The sequence below is a fragment of the Chelonia mydas genome, chromosome 13 (assembly GCF_015237465.2).
Source record: "Chelonia mydas isolate rCheMyd1 chromosome 13, rCheMyd1.pri.v2, whole genome shotgun sequence".
NCBI lineage: Eukaryota > Metazoa > Chordata > Testudines > Cheloniidae > Chelonia > Chelonia mydas.
Window position 1 is genome coordinate 34,944,987 of NC_051253.2, and position 17,680 is coordinate 34,962,666.

Sequence of the window (17,680 nt, forward strand, 5' to 3'; positions counted from 1 at the left end):
GGGGGCTGGGAGTAGGGGGGCTGGATTGGGGGGTGTCTCTGGCACTGGGGGGCTGGATTGGGGGGTGTCTCTGGTGCTGGGGGGCTGGAGGTAGGGGGCCTGGATTGGGGGGTGTCTCTGGTGCTGGGGGCTAGGAATGGGGGGCTGGATTGGGCGTGTCTCTGGTGCTGGGGGCTAGGAATGGGGGGCTGGATTGGGGGTGTCTCTGGTGCTGGGGGGCTGGGGGTAGGGGGCCTGGACTGGGGGGTGTCTCTGGTGCTGGGGCTAGGAATGGGGGGCTGGATTGGGGGTGTCTCTGGTGCTGGGGGGCTGGAATGGAGATATCTCTGGTGCTGGGGGCTAGGAATGGGGGGCTGGATTGGGCGTGTCTCTGGTGCTGGGGGCTAGGAATGGGGGGCTGGATTGGGGGTGTCTCTGGTGCTGGGGGGCTGGGGGTAGGGGGCCTGGACTGGGGGGTGTCTCTGGTGCTGGGGGCTAGGAATGGGGGGCTGGATTGGGCGTGTCTCTGGTGCTGGGGGCTAGGAATGGGGGCCTGGACTGGGGGTGTCTCTGGTGCTGGGGGGCTGGGGGTAGGGGGCCTGGACTGGGGGGTGTCTCTGGTGCTGGGGGCTAGGAATGGGGGGCTGGATTGGGGGTGTCTCTGGTGCTGGGGGCTAGGAATGGGGGGCTGGATTGGGGGTGTCTCTGGTGCTGGGGGGCTGGAATGGAGATATCTCTGGTGCTGGGGGGATAGGAGTACGGGGTCTGGAAAGGGGGGTGTCTCTGGCGCCGGGGGGCTGGGAGTAGGGGGCTGGATTGGGGGGGTGTCTGCTGCCGGCCAGCTGGGAGTAGTGGGGTTGGATTGCGGGGTGTCTCTGGCGTCGGGATGCTGGGAATGGGGAGGGGCTAGAATTATGGGGTCTCCCCCGATGCTGGGGGGCTGCTGGCTGGCGGGCGGGCGGGCGGGGTGGGGGGCTCTGCCGGAGCCGGAACGGGGCAGAGAGCGGGGCTGCGGCTGGCGGGGCCGGGCTGGGGGCGGGGCGAAGCAGGCGGAGTCACCCGGGCCCGGCCGCGCCCGGCTCAGCATCGCCCGGACCCGCCATGGAGCCGGCAGCGTCTGAGGAGCGCAGGTGTGCGCGGGGGGAGGGGCGGATTCCTGGGTCCTCTCCGGGAGGGCTGGAACTAGTACTCCTGGGTCCCATCCCCAGTGATGGGAGGGGAGTGCTGTCTAGTGGTTACAGCGTGGGGGGGGGGGGGCAGGTCGCCTGGGATCTCTGTCACTGATGCCCTGAGAGGGTGTCTAGGCGCTGTGGGGTGTGCCGGGCAGTCTGGGGGAGCCTTAATTAGCCCTGGCACTGACAGGCTGGCACTGGGGCCAGGACCCCAGGGAGGGCTGAGGTGATCCTCTAGTGCAGGGGTTCTCAAACTGGGGGTCGGGACCCCTGAGGGGGTCGTGAGGTGATTATATCGGCGGTCGCCAGCTGTCAACCTCCACCCCAAACCCTGCTTTGCCTCCTGCATTTATAATGGTGTGAAATACATAGAAAGGTGTTTTTAATTTATAAGGGGGGTCGCACTCAGAGGCTTCCTATGGGAAAGGGGGTCACCAGTAAAAAAATTTGAGAACCACTGCTCTAGGGCAAATGGTCTGCCTGGGGAGAGCGCCCCCTGCTGTGCCCCCTGCTGCACCCCCCCAGCCCAGTGCCCCCTGCTGTGCCCCCCGACTGCCCAGCGCCCCCGCTGTACTCCCCTGGCTGCGCCCCCCAGCCCAGCACCCTTGTTATGCCTCCTGCTATATCCCCCCGTTGCCCAGCGCCCCCTGCTGTACTCCCCTTGCAGCCCAGGGCCCCTAGCTGTGCGGAGCCCTGCACAGTGACCCCAGCCTGGTGCAGTAGGGCTAGTTCTGATCCACTCGTAATGGGTGAGGGGCCGTCTGCTCCTGCAGGGAATGTGAAACTCTCCCTGACCCCTTAATGCCCTGCTGGCGGGGGGGGGGGGAATGGGGCATGGGGTTGTTCCAGTCCAGGGGGCTCTGGCTCTGATCCAGCCCCTGGCAGCTGCAAGGAGAGTTTACTGGTGCCCCTCAGTCCCAACCCACGGCGCCCTGCTATTCCACCCCTTGCTAAGACCAGATTCTCATGTTTATGGCGCCTCCAGGCTCCCCCAGCACCCGGATGAGTCAAAGCCACCTGACCCAAACAGCCAGCTTGGCACATTTCCCTCCAAAACCCAGTGTGTGACTCAATTGCGGGGGAGTAGGAGGGGGACCGGCAGGAATCGGGGCAGAGACGTTTCTCTATTCTGGGAAACCACCGCCCAGATGGTGCTCTGCTAGCGCCCGGTCCTGCAGCGTAATGGGCCCCTGGGGTAGCCACTTCCCCTTCAGTGGCCTGGGCTGACCCTGCTCCCCGCCCCTCCCCACATACCCCTTAGTTAACGATCAACAGGCCAGGGAGCAATCCCAGGCCAGCCTGCCTGACTCTGCAGGCTGCCTGCCCCCAGCACCCTTCTCCACCCTCCAGTGACAGGAGATCAGGCCCGGGCTATCTCCCGGACTAGTGGGGGCTGCGGGTTTGGAGTGAGGGGCACCGGCAAAGCTGGGGTGGGGGGAGATTTCCCCGCTAGCCCACGCAGGGTGGATGGTGCTGGTAAAGTGCCGTGTCCTGCCAGGCTGGGGCCCTTCTCCTAGGGACAAAGAGGAGGCAGCTCCCTGCAGGACCAGCTCAGGAGCCTGGCAGCTCAGAGGTCCCTGCCCTCGCCCTGGCCTCCCTGGGGTTGGCGCCTCGCCCATCCTCTGGCCCCGTCTCTTCTCCTTGCTCTGCAATTCCGTCCTGCCCTACCGTGGCCACTGCTCCCACCCTGGCGTTCTCCCTCTGGCCTAGCCCGGCTCCAGCCCCCTGTACCCCTGCAGCTCTGCACCGCCCTCCCGCCCCATGTCAGCCCATGCCAGGCCGCTGAGATGGGCTGGGAGCCAGATGAGTGTGTGTGTGTGTCCCTGTGTCCTTGCACCCCCTGCTGGAGGGGATCGGCCCTGCTGTGTGTGTATATATGTGTGAGTGAGTATGTGTGTGTCCCTGCACCCCTGCTGGAGGGATTCAGCCCTACTCTCTGTGTGTGTGGCTGCACCCCTGCTGGAGGTGATCAACCCTGCTGTGTGTGTATATATGTGTGAGTGAGTGTGTGTGTCCCTGCACCCCCTGCTGGAGGGGATCGGACTTGCTCTGTGTGTGTGTGTGTGTGTGTGTGTGTGTGTGTGTGTCCCTGCGCCCCCTGCTGGAGGGGATCGGCCCTGCTGTGTAAACACATGACTCGTTTTAACTCTCTTGCGTCTCTCTCCCCCAGCAGGTACACGTATGAGCAGCACAAGGAAACAGCCGAATGGCTGCTGGATCACACCAAGCACCGGCCTAGCTTGGCCATTATCTGTGGCTCTGGCCTTGGGGGCCTGGCTGACCTGGTGAAGGATCCAGTGGTTTTTAACTACACGGACATTCCCAACTTTCCCCAGAGCACAGGTACCCAGCGAGGGGCAGCTATATTGTACAATAGGCACTAGGGGCAGAAGAGGGTGTGGGAGGGGAAAGGGCCGCTATACTGTATAATGGGCAATATGGGGCGAGGGACAGGAGGTGCAGAGGGCGAGTGGTGGGGGCAGGGGTGCAGCGGGCGAGGGGGTGCAGAGCATGAGGGGCAGGGGTGCAGAGGCGAGGCAGGACTTACACTGTGTAAGATGCCCTGGGGCCGGTGTTTAACCCTTTCCCGTCTCTGGCAGTGTCAGGCCATGCTGGGAAGCTGGTGTTCGGGATGCTGGCGGGGGTAAGCTGCGTGGTGATGAAGGGCCGGTTCCACATGTATGAGGGGTACCCACTGTGGAAGGTGAGTGGCTCCTTGTGGGGAAGGTGGTGTGGGGGGAGCCCAGGGCTGGGCTAGCAGGGAGCTGTGGGTCGGTAGTGAGGGGCACAGGGGAATCGGGGGTCTGTGGTTTGGGAGTCAGGGGGGAGGGGAGGGGTTTGCGATTTGGGAATGAGGGGCATGGTGGGAGGGGAGCTGCGAGTCGGCAGTGAGGGACACAGGGGGGCTGCGGTTCAGGATTGAGGGGCATGGGGGGACGGGAGGGGGGCTGTGGTTCGGGATTGCGGGGCATGGGAGGAGGGGAGCGGAGCTGTGGTTCGGGAGTGAGGGCCGGCCTTTGACCAGGGCGATAAGGGCAGCTGCCCAAGGCGACGGTGCTGATGGGGGCGCATTTGATAGGTCCCTTGTGACTTTACCTGTGGCCAGCCAGCTGGGCTTAAGGAGGGGAAGCCCTACTGCCAGCCGAGCCAGGGTTGGCCCGAGGGGGAGAGAAAAACACACGCATCCAAGCTGCAGCTTGAGGCACTCACTCACCCAGAGGAGCAGGAGCAGGGGTGGGTGCCCGGTGGGGTCCCCCCACTCTCCTGGCACAGGGGGCCCCCTGTAGACACCATGGGGCAGGCTGTGCTGGGTCCTGACCTGATGTCGGGGGTGGGGGGATGGTATTGAAGGAGGAGTGTGTGTGCAGCTTGTCACTGTGTGTGCCGGCTGACTGGGGGCTTGCAGCAGCCCAGCTCTTTGGTTGTGCTTTAGTGTAGAGCAGGTCAGGGTCCACCCCCCTTCTCTTCCCCTTCCCCACTAAGAGTCCCACTTGTCCAGAGAAGGGCTTGCTCTTTCCCCTGGCACAGCCCGCAGGACTGGAACGCATATTTAGCTCCACACGGTGAGCACCACGAGGGGCGCTGCTGCAGCCTGCCTGCTCCCATCCCATCCCTTCCCTGCAGAGAGCTGACACATGGGGGGGCATGCGCTGGGTCATGTTACCCCTCCTCCCCAGTTTTCTGCCAGGATTTGTCTGCTGATCTCTCCCCCTCCCTCCCCTGCTTGCTGGAGGCACCTGGGAGCAGTAGGGAGGAAGGGCTGCTGCTTCAGCTCTGCAGGGAGAGGTTAGGTATGGGAGGGAGGAGGGAACAGCTGCTTTCCCACAGGGGACCTGAGGGCAAGGGGGAGGGCTGGGCTGCCGGGGGAGGGCGCTGTATGACACTCCAGCTGATGGAGAGGGACCTTTAAATTGTGCCCTCTCCCCCCCCTCAGCAGCTGAAGGTCCTGTCCTCCCTGCTCCCCTGGTTCAGAGGCTTCACTTTCTTGGTCCCAGGGGGGCTGCTGCCTCCCCAGAGTCAGGCAGGCGGGTGCATAGGAGATAAATGAGTGTGACACTGAGATCAACTCCCCCATGTGCCTGCTCCCCCACCCCCAACCTGAACAGGAGTGGGTATGGGAGTCACAGTGGGTGGTGTCTGCCTGCCTGCTGTGATCTCCTTGAAACCCATTTACCTTTCATTCAATCCCTGATTGCTTACCCATACCCTCAGGCTTTCTTTTTTCAACAGTTTCTGTTTCCACTACAAGTTGTACTTAACAGTATACTGAAATTTCTTGGGGCAGGGCCTGATCTAAACTGTTGGGCACAATGTTGTGTACATTTCTATGCTGCATCAAGATTAAGAATAAGGAAACTCCTTTCTTTACTCCCATCTTAATCCCATATCCTGCAAACCTAATTCATCCTCTGGAAGTCACGGGTTCCTGCTGTTAGTGTGAGGATGGAACTGAGGATAATGTGTGATAGCCCACAAAAGCTTAAGCCCAAATAAATTTGTTAGTCTCTAAGGTGTCACAAGGACTCCTCGTTGTTTTTGCTGATACAGACTAACACGGTTACCACTCTGAAACCTGTGTGGTGGTTGTGATTTACAATTTCAATCAGGCCCTTAAGCTGAGAGAGAACTCTAGTGGGGATAGGTTTCAGAGGGGTAGCGTGTAAGGCTGTGTCTGCACTGCCACTTTCAGTGCTCAAACTTTTGTCATTCAGGGGTGTGAAAAAACATTCGGGGGTGTGAAAAGTTTTAGCACTGAAAAGCGCCAGTATAGACAACGCTTTATCACCAGGAGCCGCACTCCTGGTGATAAAGCTACCATCGCACTCCCGCGATAAAGCGTGTCTGTACTGCCCACGGCACAGCGTGGGGGCACTGCTGCGTAACGTGGGTAGTGTAGACATACCCTTAGTCTGTATCAGCAAAAACGACGAGCATCTTTGTGGCACCTTAGAGACTAACAAATTTATTTGGGCATAAGCTTTTGTGGGCTAAAACCCACTTCATCAGATGCATGGTGTGGAAAATACACTAAGCAGGTATAAATATACAGCATATGAAAAGATGGGAGTTACCTTACCAAGTGTGGGGGGTCAGTGCTAACGAGACCAATGCAGTCAAGGTGGACGTCGCTCATTCCCAACAGTTGACAAGAAGGGGTGAGTATCAACAGAGGGAAAATTATTTTTTGTAGTGACCCAGCCACTCCCAGTCTTTATTCAGGCCTAATTTGATGGTGTCAAGTTTGCAAATTAATTCCAGTTCTGCAGTTTCTCATTGAAGTCTGTTTTGGAAGTTTTTTTGTTGAAGAATGGCTACTTTTAAGTCTATTATTAAGTGTCCAGGGAGATTGAAGTGCCCTCCTACTGGGTTTTGAATGTTACAATTCTTGATGTCTGATTTGTGTCCATTTATTCTTTTGTGTAGAGTCTGTCCGATCTGGCCAATGTACACGACAGAGGGGCATTGCTGGCACATGATGGCATATATCACATTAGTAGATGTGCAGGTGAATGAGCCCCTGATAGTGTGGCTGATGTGGTTAGGTCCTATGATGGTCCCTTGAATAGATATGCAAACAGAGTTGGCAACGGGGTTTGTTGCACGGATTGGTTCCTGGGTTAGTGTTTCTGTTGTGTCCTGTGTAGTTGCTGGTGAGTATTTGCTTCAAGTTGGGGGGCTGTCTGTAAGCGAGGACTGGCCTGTCTACCAAGGTCTGTGAGAGTGAGGGATCGTCCTTCAGGATAGGCTGTAGATCCTTGATGCACTGGAGAGGTTTTAGTTGCGGGCTGTAGGTGATGTCTAGTGGTGTTCTGTTACTTTCTTTATTGGGCCTGTCCTGTAGTAGGTGACCCTTCTGACTCTGTCAATCTGTTTCCGCACTTCCCCAGGTGGGTATTGTAGTTTTAAGAACGCTTGATAGAGATCCTGTAGGTGTTTGTCTCTGTCTGAGGGATTGGAGCAAATGCGGTTGTATCTTAGGGTTTGGTTGTAGACAATGGATCATGTGATGTGGTTTGGATGAAAGCTGGAGGCATGTAGGTAAGTACAGCATTCAGTAGGTTTCCGGTATAGGGTGGTGTTTGTGTGACCATCGCTTATTTGTACTGTAGTGTCCAGAAAGTGGATCTATTGTGTGGACTGGTCCAGGCTGAGGTTGATGGTGGGGTGGAAATTGTTGAAATCCTGGTGGAATTCCTCAAGGGCCTCCTTCCCGTGGGTCCATATGATGAAGATGTCATCAATGTAGTGCAAATAGAGTAGGGGTGCTAGGGGACGAGAGCTGAGGAAGCGTTGTTCTAAGTCAGCCATAAAAATGTTGGCATACTGTGGGGCCATGTGGGTACCCACAGCAGTGCCGATGACTTGAAGGTATAAATCATCTCCGAATCTGAAATGGTTCTGGGTGGGGACAAAGTCACAAAGCTCAGCCACCAGGTTTGCTGTGACATTATCGGGGATACTGTTCCTGACTGCTTGTAGACTGGGAGTGGCTGGATCACTACAAAAAATAATTTTCCCTCTGTTGATACTCACACCTTCTTGTCAACTGTTGGGAATGGGCCACATCCACCCTAATTGAATTGGCCTCGTTAGCACTCACCCCGCATTTGGTAAGGCAACTCCCATCTTTTCATGTGCTGTATATTTATACCTGCCTACTGTATTTTTCACTCCATGCATCTGAGGAAGTGGGTTATAGCCCACGAAAGCTTATGCGCAAATAAATTTGTTAGTCCTTGTGGCACCTGAGAGACTAACAAATGTATTTGGGCATAAGCGTTTCCATTCCCCCCCCCCCCCCCCCCCCCCCCCCCCCCCGCGCCCACACACACACACACACACTTCAACTCTGCTGCTCTGGCTTATAAATAGGCTTGGTAGAATGCACTTTTAATTTTTTATAACGTTGATGTGTAATATAAACTTTATTTTTAAGCTTTTTTGTCTTTTTATAGTTTGTAATTTTCACAGTTGTGGGAAATTATGGGGGGCAGGTCAGTTAACTTTTTAATAACAGTAGAAGTTGAGATTCAAAGAGTTCAGGCTTTAAAGCTGTTAAAACACAGAGAGACAAGGTGGCTGAGGTAATATCTTTGTTTGGACCAACTTTGGTTGGTGAAAGAGAGAAGCCCTTTTGAGCTTCACAGACCTGGAGAAGAGCTCTGTGGGGTTTGAAATCTTGTCTCTTTCACCAACTGAAGTCAGTCCAATAAAAGATATTACCTCACCCACCTTATGGCTCTCATATCCAGGTGCCAACATGACTACAACAAAACAGCAAAACCCACTAAGTGTCAGTATCACATGTCAAAATATACAAAATAACTATCCGAAAACCAGAAAGGATTTGTTGATTTAACTATTCATTCACTAGTCCATTTGTAACAAGCCCAATTCAGAAGTTTAGATCACTGAATTTTGACTCTAACAAGTTTTCAAGCAGCATTTTTCTTGCTTTCCCTATTTGTAAATAAATTATTTATTACTGATGGAAATATTTGTGTGTGTACAGTGAAATCAACAGCTAATTTCTAAGTTATCCGCAAAAAAAACCGTAGAGTTTTCACTACAGCCCCATCCCCCAACACCCTGTAGTGAAAGTACTACATCCTTAAACTCATGGGGCACCAAAATATAAATTCACCTAGGGTGCCATTTTCTTTAAGGCCGGCCCTGAGGGACACGGGGGGCTGTGGTTCAGAAGTGAGGGGCATTGGGGAAGGGAAAGGGAGCTGCAGTTCAGGAGTGAGGGACATGGGGGGGCTGTGGTTCAGGAGTGAGGGGAGCTGCGGGTTGGGAGTGAGGGGCATGGGGGGAGGGAAGGGGGGCTGCGGGTTGGGGGTGAGGGACACGGGGGCTGTGATTCAGGAATGAGGGGCATGGGGAAAGGGGAGAGGAGGGGGGCTGTGGGTTGGGGGTGAGGGGCACCAGCAGAGCTGTATTGGGGTACCCAGGGCTGGGTAGCGTCTGGCATTGGATGCCCCTCCTCCCCCCCTACAGGTGACGTTCCCGGTGCGGATCTTCCGCCTGCTGGGCGCAGGGACCCTGATCGTCACCAACGCGGCTGGTGGCCTCAACCGCGGGTATCAGGTGGGTGACATCATGGTGATCCGGGACCACATCAACATGCCCGGCCTGGCAGGCACCAACCCGCTGAGCGGCCCCTGTGATGAGAGGTAGGAGCTGCCCACCCCTCCCCCCCCCCCCGCCGGGCACCCTGCACCTCCTGTCCCTGCCCCCTGTGCTGCTCTGTCCCACCACTGCCCTGCCCTGCCAGGCACCCGGCGCCCTCCCTCCCTGCTGCCCCCTACCCCCCAGTATTTTCCTACAGCTCCTCCCTTGCCATGGCCAGTAGTGGCAGCAGTGTAAAGCCCGGGAAATGGGTGGGCGCCCCTGGGCGGGGACAGGACCCTGAGTCCTGGCCAGAGCCCAGCACAAGAGACCCCAGAGCCATTCCCTGCTCTGGGAAGGGATGGGGGTGCGCCTCTGTCTCCTTCCCCCCCACGAGCTCTCTCCCCTCCCCTGCCTGCATAGGTTTGGGCCCCGCTTCCCGGCCATGTCGGACTCCTACGACGAGCAGTTACGGGGCCTGGCGCTGGCAGTGGGCAGGGAGCTGGGCTACGGCCCCAGCCTGCATGAGGGTGTCTACTGCACCGTGGGGGGGCCCAACTACGAGACCATCGCTGAGTGCCGCTTCCTGCAGCAGCTGGGCGCCGACGCCGTAGGTGAGCCGAGGGAGGGCGGTGGAGGGGAGGAGGGAATGGGGAGGGACAGGAAGGAAGGAACAGGGCAGAGGAGGGAACGGGGGGAAGAGGAGGAGGGAACGGAAAGGGAGGGAGGGAAGGAACAGGGCAGAGGAGGGAACAGGGAGGGGGGGAAGGAAGGGAATGGGGCAGAGGAAGGAACGGGGAGGGAGGGACGGGAAGGAATGGGGCAGCATAGGGAACAGGGAGGGAGGGAAAGAAGGGAGGGAGGAAGGACGGGGCAGAGGAGGGAACGGGGAGGGAGGGAAGGAGGAGGGAGGTAGCGAAGGAAGGGATAGGAGGGAGGAGAGGGAGGGAAAGAGGCAAACAGAGCTTAGGAGGGAACAGGAAGGGCAAGCAGCTGCGGGCGGGGGCTGGGCATCGCCGGCTCTCTGTCGCCCCCTGCAGACTGACACAGGCTCTGCCCCCAGGGATGAGCACGGTACCCGAGGTGCTTGTGGCCCGGCACTGCGGCCTGCGCGTCTTCGGCTTCTCTCTGATCACCAACAAGGCAGTGCTGGAGTACGGGACCCGGGAGAAGGCCAACCATGCCGAGGTGCTGGAGGCCGGGCGCCAGGCTGCTCTCAAGCTGGAGCGCCTGGTCTCCATGCTGGTGGAGCGCATGAAGGGCAATGGCCTGGTGTAGCCGGCTGGGGGAGGGGCCCCTCCCCTGGCACCTGCCTCCACTGCAAACTGCTGCCCTGCCCCTTCCCCCATGGCTTGCTCTGCCAGCCTGCTCCCCACTCTTGATTTTTGTGGCCGCTGCTCCCGGCTCCCATGTACGCTGATCCCAGCCCAGAGCCCCCCTCAGGCAGCCCCTGACCCCATCCCTTCCCCCATGGGGGGGCGTCCGAGCCTGGTGTCCTGTGGTGCTCACAGCGTGGCTGCTGGAGTCCCGCAGACCATGGGACGCCTGCCCAAGCCCATGTCTCAGCTCCAACCCCCACTAATGCCCCCCTCCAGGGATGCAGCCCAGGATGCTCCACCCGAAAGCACCTGCCTCGATTGCTGGTGCTACTGGGGAGTGTCACCTGGCCACTGACCCCACAAAAGACCCCGCATTCGGCCGCGTAGACTGAGATATGGCGAACGCCACTCTTAAATCCCCTGGGCGGTTCGCCTGAGCCTGTGCCGCCTGCTCACAGGCGGGGGGAACGTCTCGGGGGTGTTATCCGAACCCCCTTTCTCACAGCTGGGAAGGGACCAACCCTCGGCTCAGCGCCGAGGAGGCGGGGATGGCTACCCAACCCTGTCCAGGCTTCAGGCCATGTTTGGTGCAGGGGGGAGCCGGCCCCCTCTTCACATTCTCATGTTGGACCATTCTGGCTCTTCTGCAGTGATGTGTTTCGTTACCAATGCTCAGTTTGCAGCTGGGATGATTGAGAGCTGCCACAGAAATGGGGAGCCCCCAGTGAACTGGGGGTTTGGCTCCCCTCCACACCAGGCGGCTCTGCCCGTCCCTGCCCTGCTGCATTTTATCATAGGACCACTCCACGGCTGCGCCTTGCTAACAATACAGCAATGACAGAACAAGGGGGTCTCACGGCTCAGTTTCTTTGAAAGCATTTTGGGGCGTGCTGATGTGTTGTCTTGTAGGGGCAGGGCTTAGCTTGTGAGGGGTGTGGTCTATTTATGCATCCCTTCCTGTCTTTCCTCCACTCCACAGTGACCCTCCACCACTGTATCCTGGAGGGAGGGGTTGAGTCTTTGGCCGGTTAGTGCCAGTTGCCACAGTGCTGGGCTGCCTGCCCCCTTGGCTACTGATGGGTGAAACCCTCTGAGTGGGGTCCTACAGAATCCGGGCTGGCGGGGGGAAGGCCCTATCGCCAATCAGCCATCACATGACATCCCCCATCTCTGTCCCCCAAGTTACCTGTCCATCCATCCCCATGTGAACCCCTTTAGCCCTCCCCTCTGAGTATCTGAACTCCTTGGGCCACTCCCAGCCTGGGCAGGAGTCGTGGCAGGAGTCATGGCTGGATTAATGGGAGCGTCGCGTGGCAGACAGGGTTGGACAAACCACCATCAGGGCTGGTCTAGGGTCACTTGGCCCTGCCTCAGTGCAGGGGCTGGACTAGATACCGTGCGAGGTCCCTTCCAGCCTGCCGTGTCTGTGATTACAGGACCCCAGCCAGCCCCCTCTGAGAGTATCTGAACCCCTCTCATCTCCTCTGACCCACTCCGTGCACATCCTCTCTCGGCGCATGGACCCAGCGGCTCCTGCCACTGAGTGGGTGGACCCAGCTCTCTCCAGCTCAGCGGAGCACCCCACGTCCTACGCCAGAAGGGCCTGACTGGAAACCCCAGGTGCTTTTGGTGCTCTTTGCCCAGTGGACTCACGTCATGTAGCTGCTGGGACCTCAAATCCTGCCCTGCGGAGCCCGGCAGATCTGGTCCTGAACCCCTCATGGATTTTCCCTTGCCTTACTAAAGGAGTCCTGGATGGGAACCAAACCAGGGCTGACCCAGGCCCCTTGGCCAGCCCCGTTCTGGCCGGGCCTGTCCCTGGGGTGGGAGTGGGGGGTGGCTATCCCCTGGGGTTGCATCCTGGCTCGGCACCCAGTCCTGGGGACAACGACCTTGGCCGAGTAGGCGGAAGAGAGAGAGTCATGGGGAGAGGGCTGGCGGGTGCTGAGGAAAGCTTGGCATGATGAAGCATCAGCCAACGCCGGGTGCTTGGATGGCGCTGCCACGATGCAGCCAAACCCATCGCGCTGGGGAACTGCCCGCCTGGATCGGTCCCCACGGCCCCTCTGGGAGAGTGCTAGCCAAGTCAGGGGAAGGCACCAGCCCACTGCGGTAGCAGATGAGGGACAAGCTGTCCTCACAAGAGGGCTCCGGCTGGTCTCTCCAGTTCCTTATGGGCCTGGTTCGAGCTGTGCTCTGAAACCCCTGGCCCAAAGGGTCTCCAAAGGCAGTGGGGGCACCATGCCCAGCCCCCAGTGTCGGCAGAATTTCAGTCCCTTTCTCAGGTGACTGGGTTTGTTTCCCAGAACCGAGAGAGTCAAAGAGGCCCAGGAGCCACTGGCTGCTCCACTCCCTCTCTGTGGCCCGTTGTGACTGACCCCAGGCCCAGCCACCCTATGAGGGTGGCCCAACCTGGGACCGCGCCATGACTAGCTCCCTTGCTCCGCAGTGTAGCTGTGGGTCTGATACAGTCCCTCACGTATGTCTCAGGGGCCTCCAGGCAGAGGAAATCTTTCCTGGCGTTAATGACCTCTGGGAGGGCTTTAGGGTCGTAGTGGGAATGGGCCTGCCAATTAGCTCTGCCTCAGTGCCCATCAGGGGCTGATGAAGAAAGCGTGGCTCGTTCGTGTCTATCGGGGGGCAGAGGGAAGAAGGGAGCTCTTTAGCTCCACTAATAACCTCCCCTGGGTGTCAGCCTAGCTGGAAAAATATTAGACTGACTGGCACCGAGCCAAGATGGGGCAGAAGGAGCCAGTGCATAAGCCAGTGGGGCGATTGGCCCAGGAGCGTGGCAGTGGGGCAGCCGGGATGGGACTGGCAAGGGGCCTCTAAACTCCTGACTGCCAGGCCGCTCGGAGATCTCAGCCACGAGCCCTCTGCTGGAGTTTGGCGCCAGCTCAGCCTCAGCGGGCAGGGAGAGATGCCCCCTGGGCACCCAGTGGCTTGGGCATGCTATGGGGGCCATGTGAAACCTGGTTCCAGGGCTCTGGTTTAGAGCAGAGATGCTCAGGTGGGTTTCCCACCTCCTGGGATTACATAGGAGGCCGGTGTGATGGGGTGCGCTCCCCATGGCGGCTGTGAGAGCACAGAGGTGGGCCAGGCAATAAACTGGGACAATTCAGGGTGGAAGGAAAAGCCCTAATTAGGGGAAGGCACAGCTGAGCAGGGGCGGGCTGGGCTAGTCTAAACCCAGGGAGCTGGCAGCAGCAAAGGCTGCTAGGAGAAAGTTGGAGTAGTAGAGAGGGCAGGAGGGAACCCTGGGAGCATGGGGACCCTGGGGATCTGGCCTGGAGGGAGGAAGAAGAGAGCTTGTGGGAAGCAGCAAGGTTGGGGACTGAGCAGACCTTGGCTGCGTGTTGCAGAGTACTTGGGCTGGAACCCCGAGTAGCGGGTGGGCCCAGGTTCCCCTACCGCTAGTGGGTAAGGGGCACCGATGGAGCAGTGAGCGGGGTCGCTGCAGGAGTGACTGGGTCAAGGCAGCAGGTGTGAGGCTGGCCGGCTGCCCCTCCAACAGAAGGGATTTGGAAGGACGCTGCATGGAAAATGGCAGTGCAGAGGGACCTGGCTGGGGGGCCAAGGCACGGAGTGTCCACAGTGGTGAGATACGTGTGACCACAGGAAGGGGCATCAGCCTCACAGAGCTAATCCCTGGGATGGCTAGGAGGAGGCTCCGTTCCAGCGGTGAACAGGACCAGCAAGAGCAGGCCGGGAGTTTGGAGGCTCCCCTGGGAGTTCTGGCTCCTCCTAGTACATTACTGATGCCGAGCAGAACAGATCCACCGGGACAGGCTGCGTGAGCGCGGACCCAGGGGCTGGGATGGGCAGGGGGGAGGGGGAATTTGAGGGCTTTGGGGCACCAGCCTCAGGACAGATGGCACAAGCCCCATACTGATGGTAGGTCCTAGAACTCGATTTCACCAATCACGTGTGAACTCTTCATACCTTACCATGGGGAGAGCCCAGGCTGGCCCCTTGGGCGTCCCAGGGTATCCCGACACCCCTTTGCAAGAGCTGGTCCATTGTACCAAAAATCACACAAGATCCAGTGCCAGTCACTGATCCAAGGTCGAGTGCACCGCAGACCTCACCCCAAACCAATACCTGCAGCTAACCCTGTAATTAACTAACTAAAGATTTATTAACGAGGGAAAGAGAGCAAGCAAGTGATTTGCAGGTTAAAGCAGGTAACAAGTACACACACACACGAGTTCGTCTGTGGGTCCAGACTAGTAACAGGAGCAGCTATAACGTCCTTTAGAGCTAACACTGGCTAAGCAGCCTGGAGATCCCTGGCCCTCTCCCAGCAGCAAAGTGACGACAATTTCTTCTTGACAGGGAGTTTTACGCCCTTCCTGCAGAGCTTGAGCATCTGTGCAGGTCCCTCTTCAAAGGGGTGGGGAAAAGAATCAACCACGTCTTCCATCCACTGGTGTCCCACGATGGTTCATCTTGAGTCTATGGGTCTTTTTTTGCTGGGCACAAGCTGATTCCTCTCGTGGTGAACTAGCAGCTCACTCTTGGTGTTCCTTCTCTCCTGTCTGGGGGGCTGTCCACTTTCCTAGCAGACACAGCTGTAGTTACAGAGCAAACACTGGGACATAACACAGGATGCAGCTGGTGTGCATGAGATGAATGCAGGCAGCAGCTCCCAAGCGTTTCATAAAGGCCAAACACTGTACGCAGCCTTAGAAATGTAGCATCTATTTTAACACAGCTAATGCCAGTGAGCCAGCCTGGGTGCCAGACATGCATTTGCCAGGGGTCGGTGGGGCCTTGGCATGAGCTGCCACCTGGTCTGCCAGCATCACACACCTTGGCTCTTGCATTGATCTGCTAATCAATCCACCTAGATGTCCCCAGATGCACCCGCTCGCTAGCTAATTTGCCCCACTCGCTTTCCCCCAAGTCTCAGCTCAAATGTAAAACAGGCTCCCAAAGGCAGAAAATGGGTCCCCATTTAATGTCTGATGCATTTGTTGGTTGTTTAAGCATGCTGGAGCCCAGCTGGAGAGTGCTGGGACAATGACACCTTTCCACCAGGCAGCGTGCTGGCTCATCTGCAGCTCCCGGCACCTGTAATTGTGATGGCTTCAGCTTTCCCGGATTCATAAACCAGCCCAAGACCATTTCACTGTTCGCTTTCAAATGGCAGCAGGGTTAGTGCCTGTCAAGGTTCCTTCCCCACTCTGAACTCTAGGGTACAGATGTGGGGACCTGCATGAAAACCTCCTAAACTTACTTTTACCAGCTTAGGTTAAAACTTCCCCAAGGTACAAACTATTTTACCTTTTGCCCTTGTACTTTATCACTGCCACCACCAAACGTCTAACACCGGTTACTGGGAAAGAGTCCATTTGGAAACGTCTTTCCCCCCAAAATCCTCCCAAATCTTACACCCCCTTTCCTGGGGAAGGTTTGATAAAAATCCTCACCAATTTGCATAGGTGAACACAGACCCAAACCCTTGGATCTTAAGAACAATGAAAAAAAGCATTCAGATTCTTAAAAAGAATTTTAATAGAAAAAAAAGTAAAAAGAATCACCTCTGTAAAATCAGGATGGTAAATACCTTACAGGATAATCAGATTCAAAACACAGAGAATCCCTCTAGGCAAAACCTTAAGTTACAAAAAGACACAAAAACAGGAATCTACATTCCATTCAGCACAGCTTATTTTCTCAGCCTTTTAAACAAACAGAATCTAACGCATATCTAGCTAGATTACTTACTAAGTTCTAAGACTCCATTCCTGTTCTGTCCCCGGCAAAAGCATCACACAGACCTTTGTTTCTCCCCCTCTCCAGCTTTTGAAAGTATCTTGTCTCCTCATTGGTCATTTTGGTCAGGTGCCAGTGAGGTTATCCTAGGGTATGTCTACATTACAAAATTAGGTCGAATTTATAGAAGTCGGTTTTGTAAAAAGCGTTTTTATACAGTTGATTGTGTGTGTCCCCACACAAATGCTCTAAGTGCATGTAGTCGGCAGAGTGTGTCCACAGTACCGAGGCAACTGTCGACTTCCGGAGCATTGCAGTGTGGGTGGCTATCCCACAGTTCCCGCAGTCTCTGCCGCCCATTTGAATTCTGGGTAGAAATCCCAGTGCCTGATGGGGCTAAAACATTGTCGCGGGTGGTTCTGGGTACATATCGTCAGGCCCCCGTTCCCTCCCTCCCTCTGTGAAAGCAAGGGCAGACAATCGTTTTGTGCCTTTTTTCTTGAGTTACCTGTGCACACGCCATACCACGGCAAGCATGGAGCCCACTCACCTAATCATCACCGTATGTCTCCTGGGTGCTGGCAGACGTGGTACTGCATTGCTACACAGCAGCAGTTAATTGCCTTTTGGCAGCAGACAGTGCAGTATGACTGGTAGCCGTCATCAACGTAGTCCTGGGTGCTCTTTTAACCAGGCGCCTGGGCAAACATGGGAGTGACTCAGCCAGGTCATTTCCCTTGTTTCGTCTCATGGCGAACTGAGTCCTACTGGCAGTGCACTGTATTTTAACCTGCAGCCAGCAGAAGATGATGGCTAGTTGTCATACTGCACAGTCTTCTGCCGAGCACCCAGGTGTTGACAATGGCTAGTGGTCGTACTGCAGAGTCTGCTGCCAGCAAGATGTATAAAGATAGATGAAGTGGCTCAAAACAAGAAATAGACCAGATTTGTTTTGTATTCATTTTCTCCTCCCTCTGTGAAATCAATGGCCTGCTAAACCCAGTTTTGAGTTCTATCCTTGAGGTTTTGAGTTCTATTGTTGAAGGGGCCATTCAGTTTCTCGCAAAGCCACCCCCTTTGTTGATTTTAATTCCCTGTAAGCCAAATCTGTAAGTCATGTCATCAGTCGCCCCTCCCTCCGTCAGGGCAACGGCAGACAATCGTTCCATGCCTTTTTTCTGTGCAGACGCCATACCACGGCAAGCATGGAGCCCGCTCAGATCACTTTGGCAATTAGGAGCACATTAAACACCACGCACATTATCCAGCAGTATATGCAGCACCAGAACCTGGCAAAGCGATACCAGGCGAGTAGGCAATGTCAGCGTGGTGACGTGAGTGATGAGGACATGGACACAGATTTCTATCAAAGCACGGGCC

The 17,680-nt window shown here is 56.9% G+C and overlaps 1 protein-coding gene across 2 annotated transcripts; it reads left to right on the top strand.

Annotated features, from left to right (window-relative positions):
- The first annotated feature begins 873 nt into the window (after positions 1–873).
- Positions 874–11,428, top strand: LOC102941452 (purine nucleoside phosphorylase). 2 transcript variants are annotated; one of them, XM_037915934.2, is made up of 6 exons: positions 874–1,109; positions 3,322–3,494; positions 3,752–3,855; positions 9,153–9,328; positions 9,687–9,877; positions 10,327–11,428. In XM_037915934.2, exons 1-6 carry the CDS (start codon positions 1,081–1,083, stop codon positions 10,539–10,541), a joined length of 888 nt encoding a protein of 295 aa, XP_037771862.1. In that variant the 5' UTR covers positions 874–1,080; the 3' UTR covers positions 10,542–11,428. The 2 variants fall into 2 exon arrangements, with proteins under 2 accessions (XP_037771862.1, XP_037771863.1); XM_037915935.2 differs by having other exon boundaries at positions 968–1,109; positions 3,325–3,494.
- The last annotated feature ends 6,252 nt before the right edge of the window (positions 11,429–17,680 follow it).

What these genes read in the sequence shown, in the direction of transcription:
- LOC102941452 (XM_037915934.2), top strand. Translation starts at nt 1,081, where the DNA reads ATGGAGCCGGCAGCGTCTGAGGAGCGCAG. An exon ending in AGGGGTACCCACTGTGGAAG is followed by an intron (nt 3,856 to 9,152) that starts GTGAGTGGCTCC and finishes CCCCCCCTACAG; the next exon opens with GTGACGTTCCCGGTGCGGAT. An exon ending in GCTGGGCGCCGACGCCGTAG is followed by an intron (nt 9,878 to 10,326) that starts GTGAGCCGAGGG and finishes CTCTGCCCCCAG; the next exon opens with GGATGAGCACGGTACCCGAG.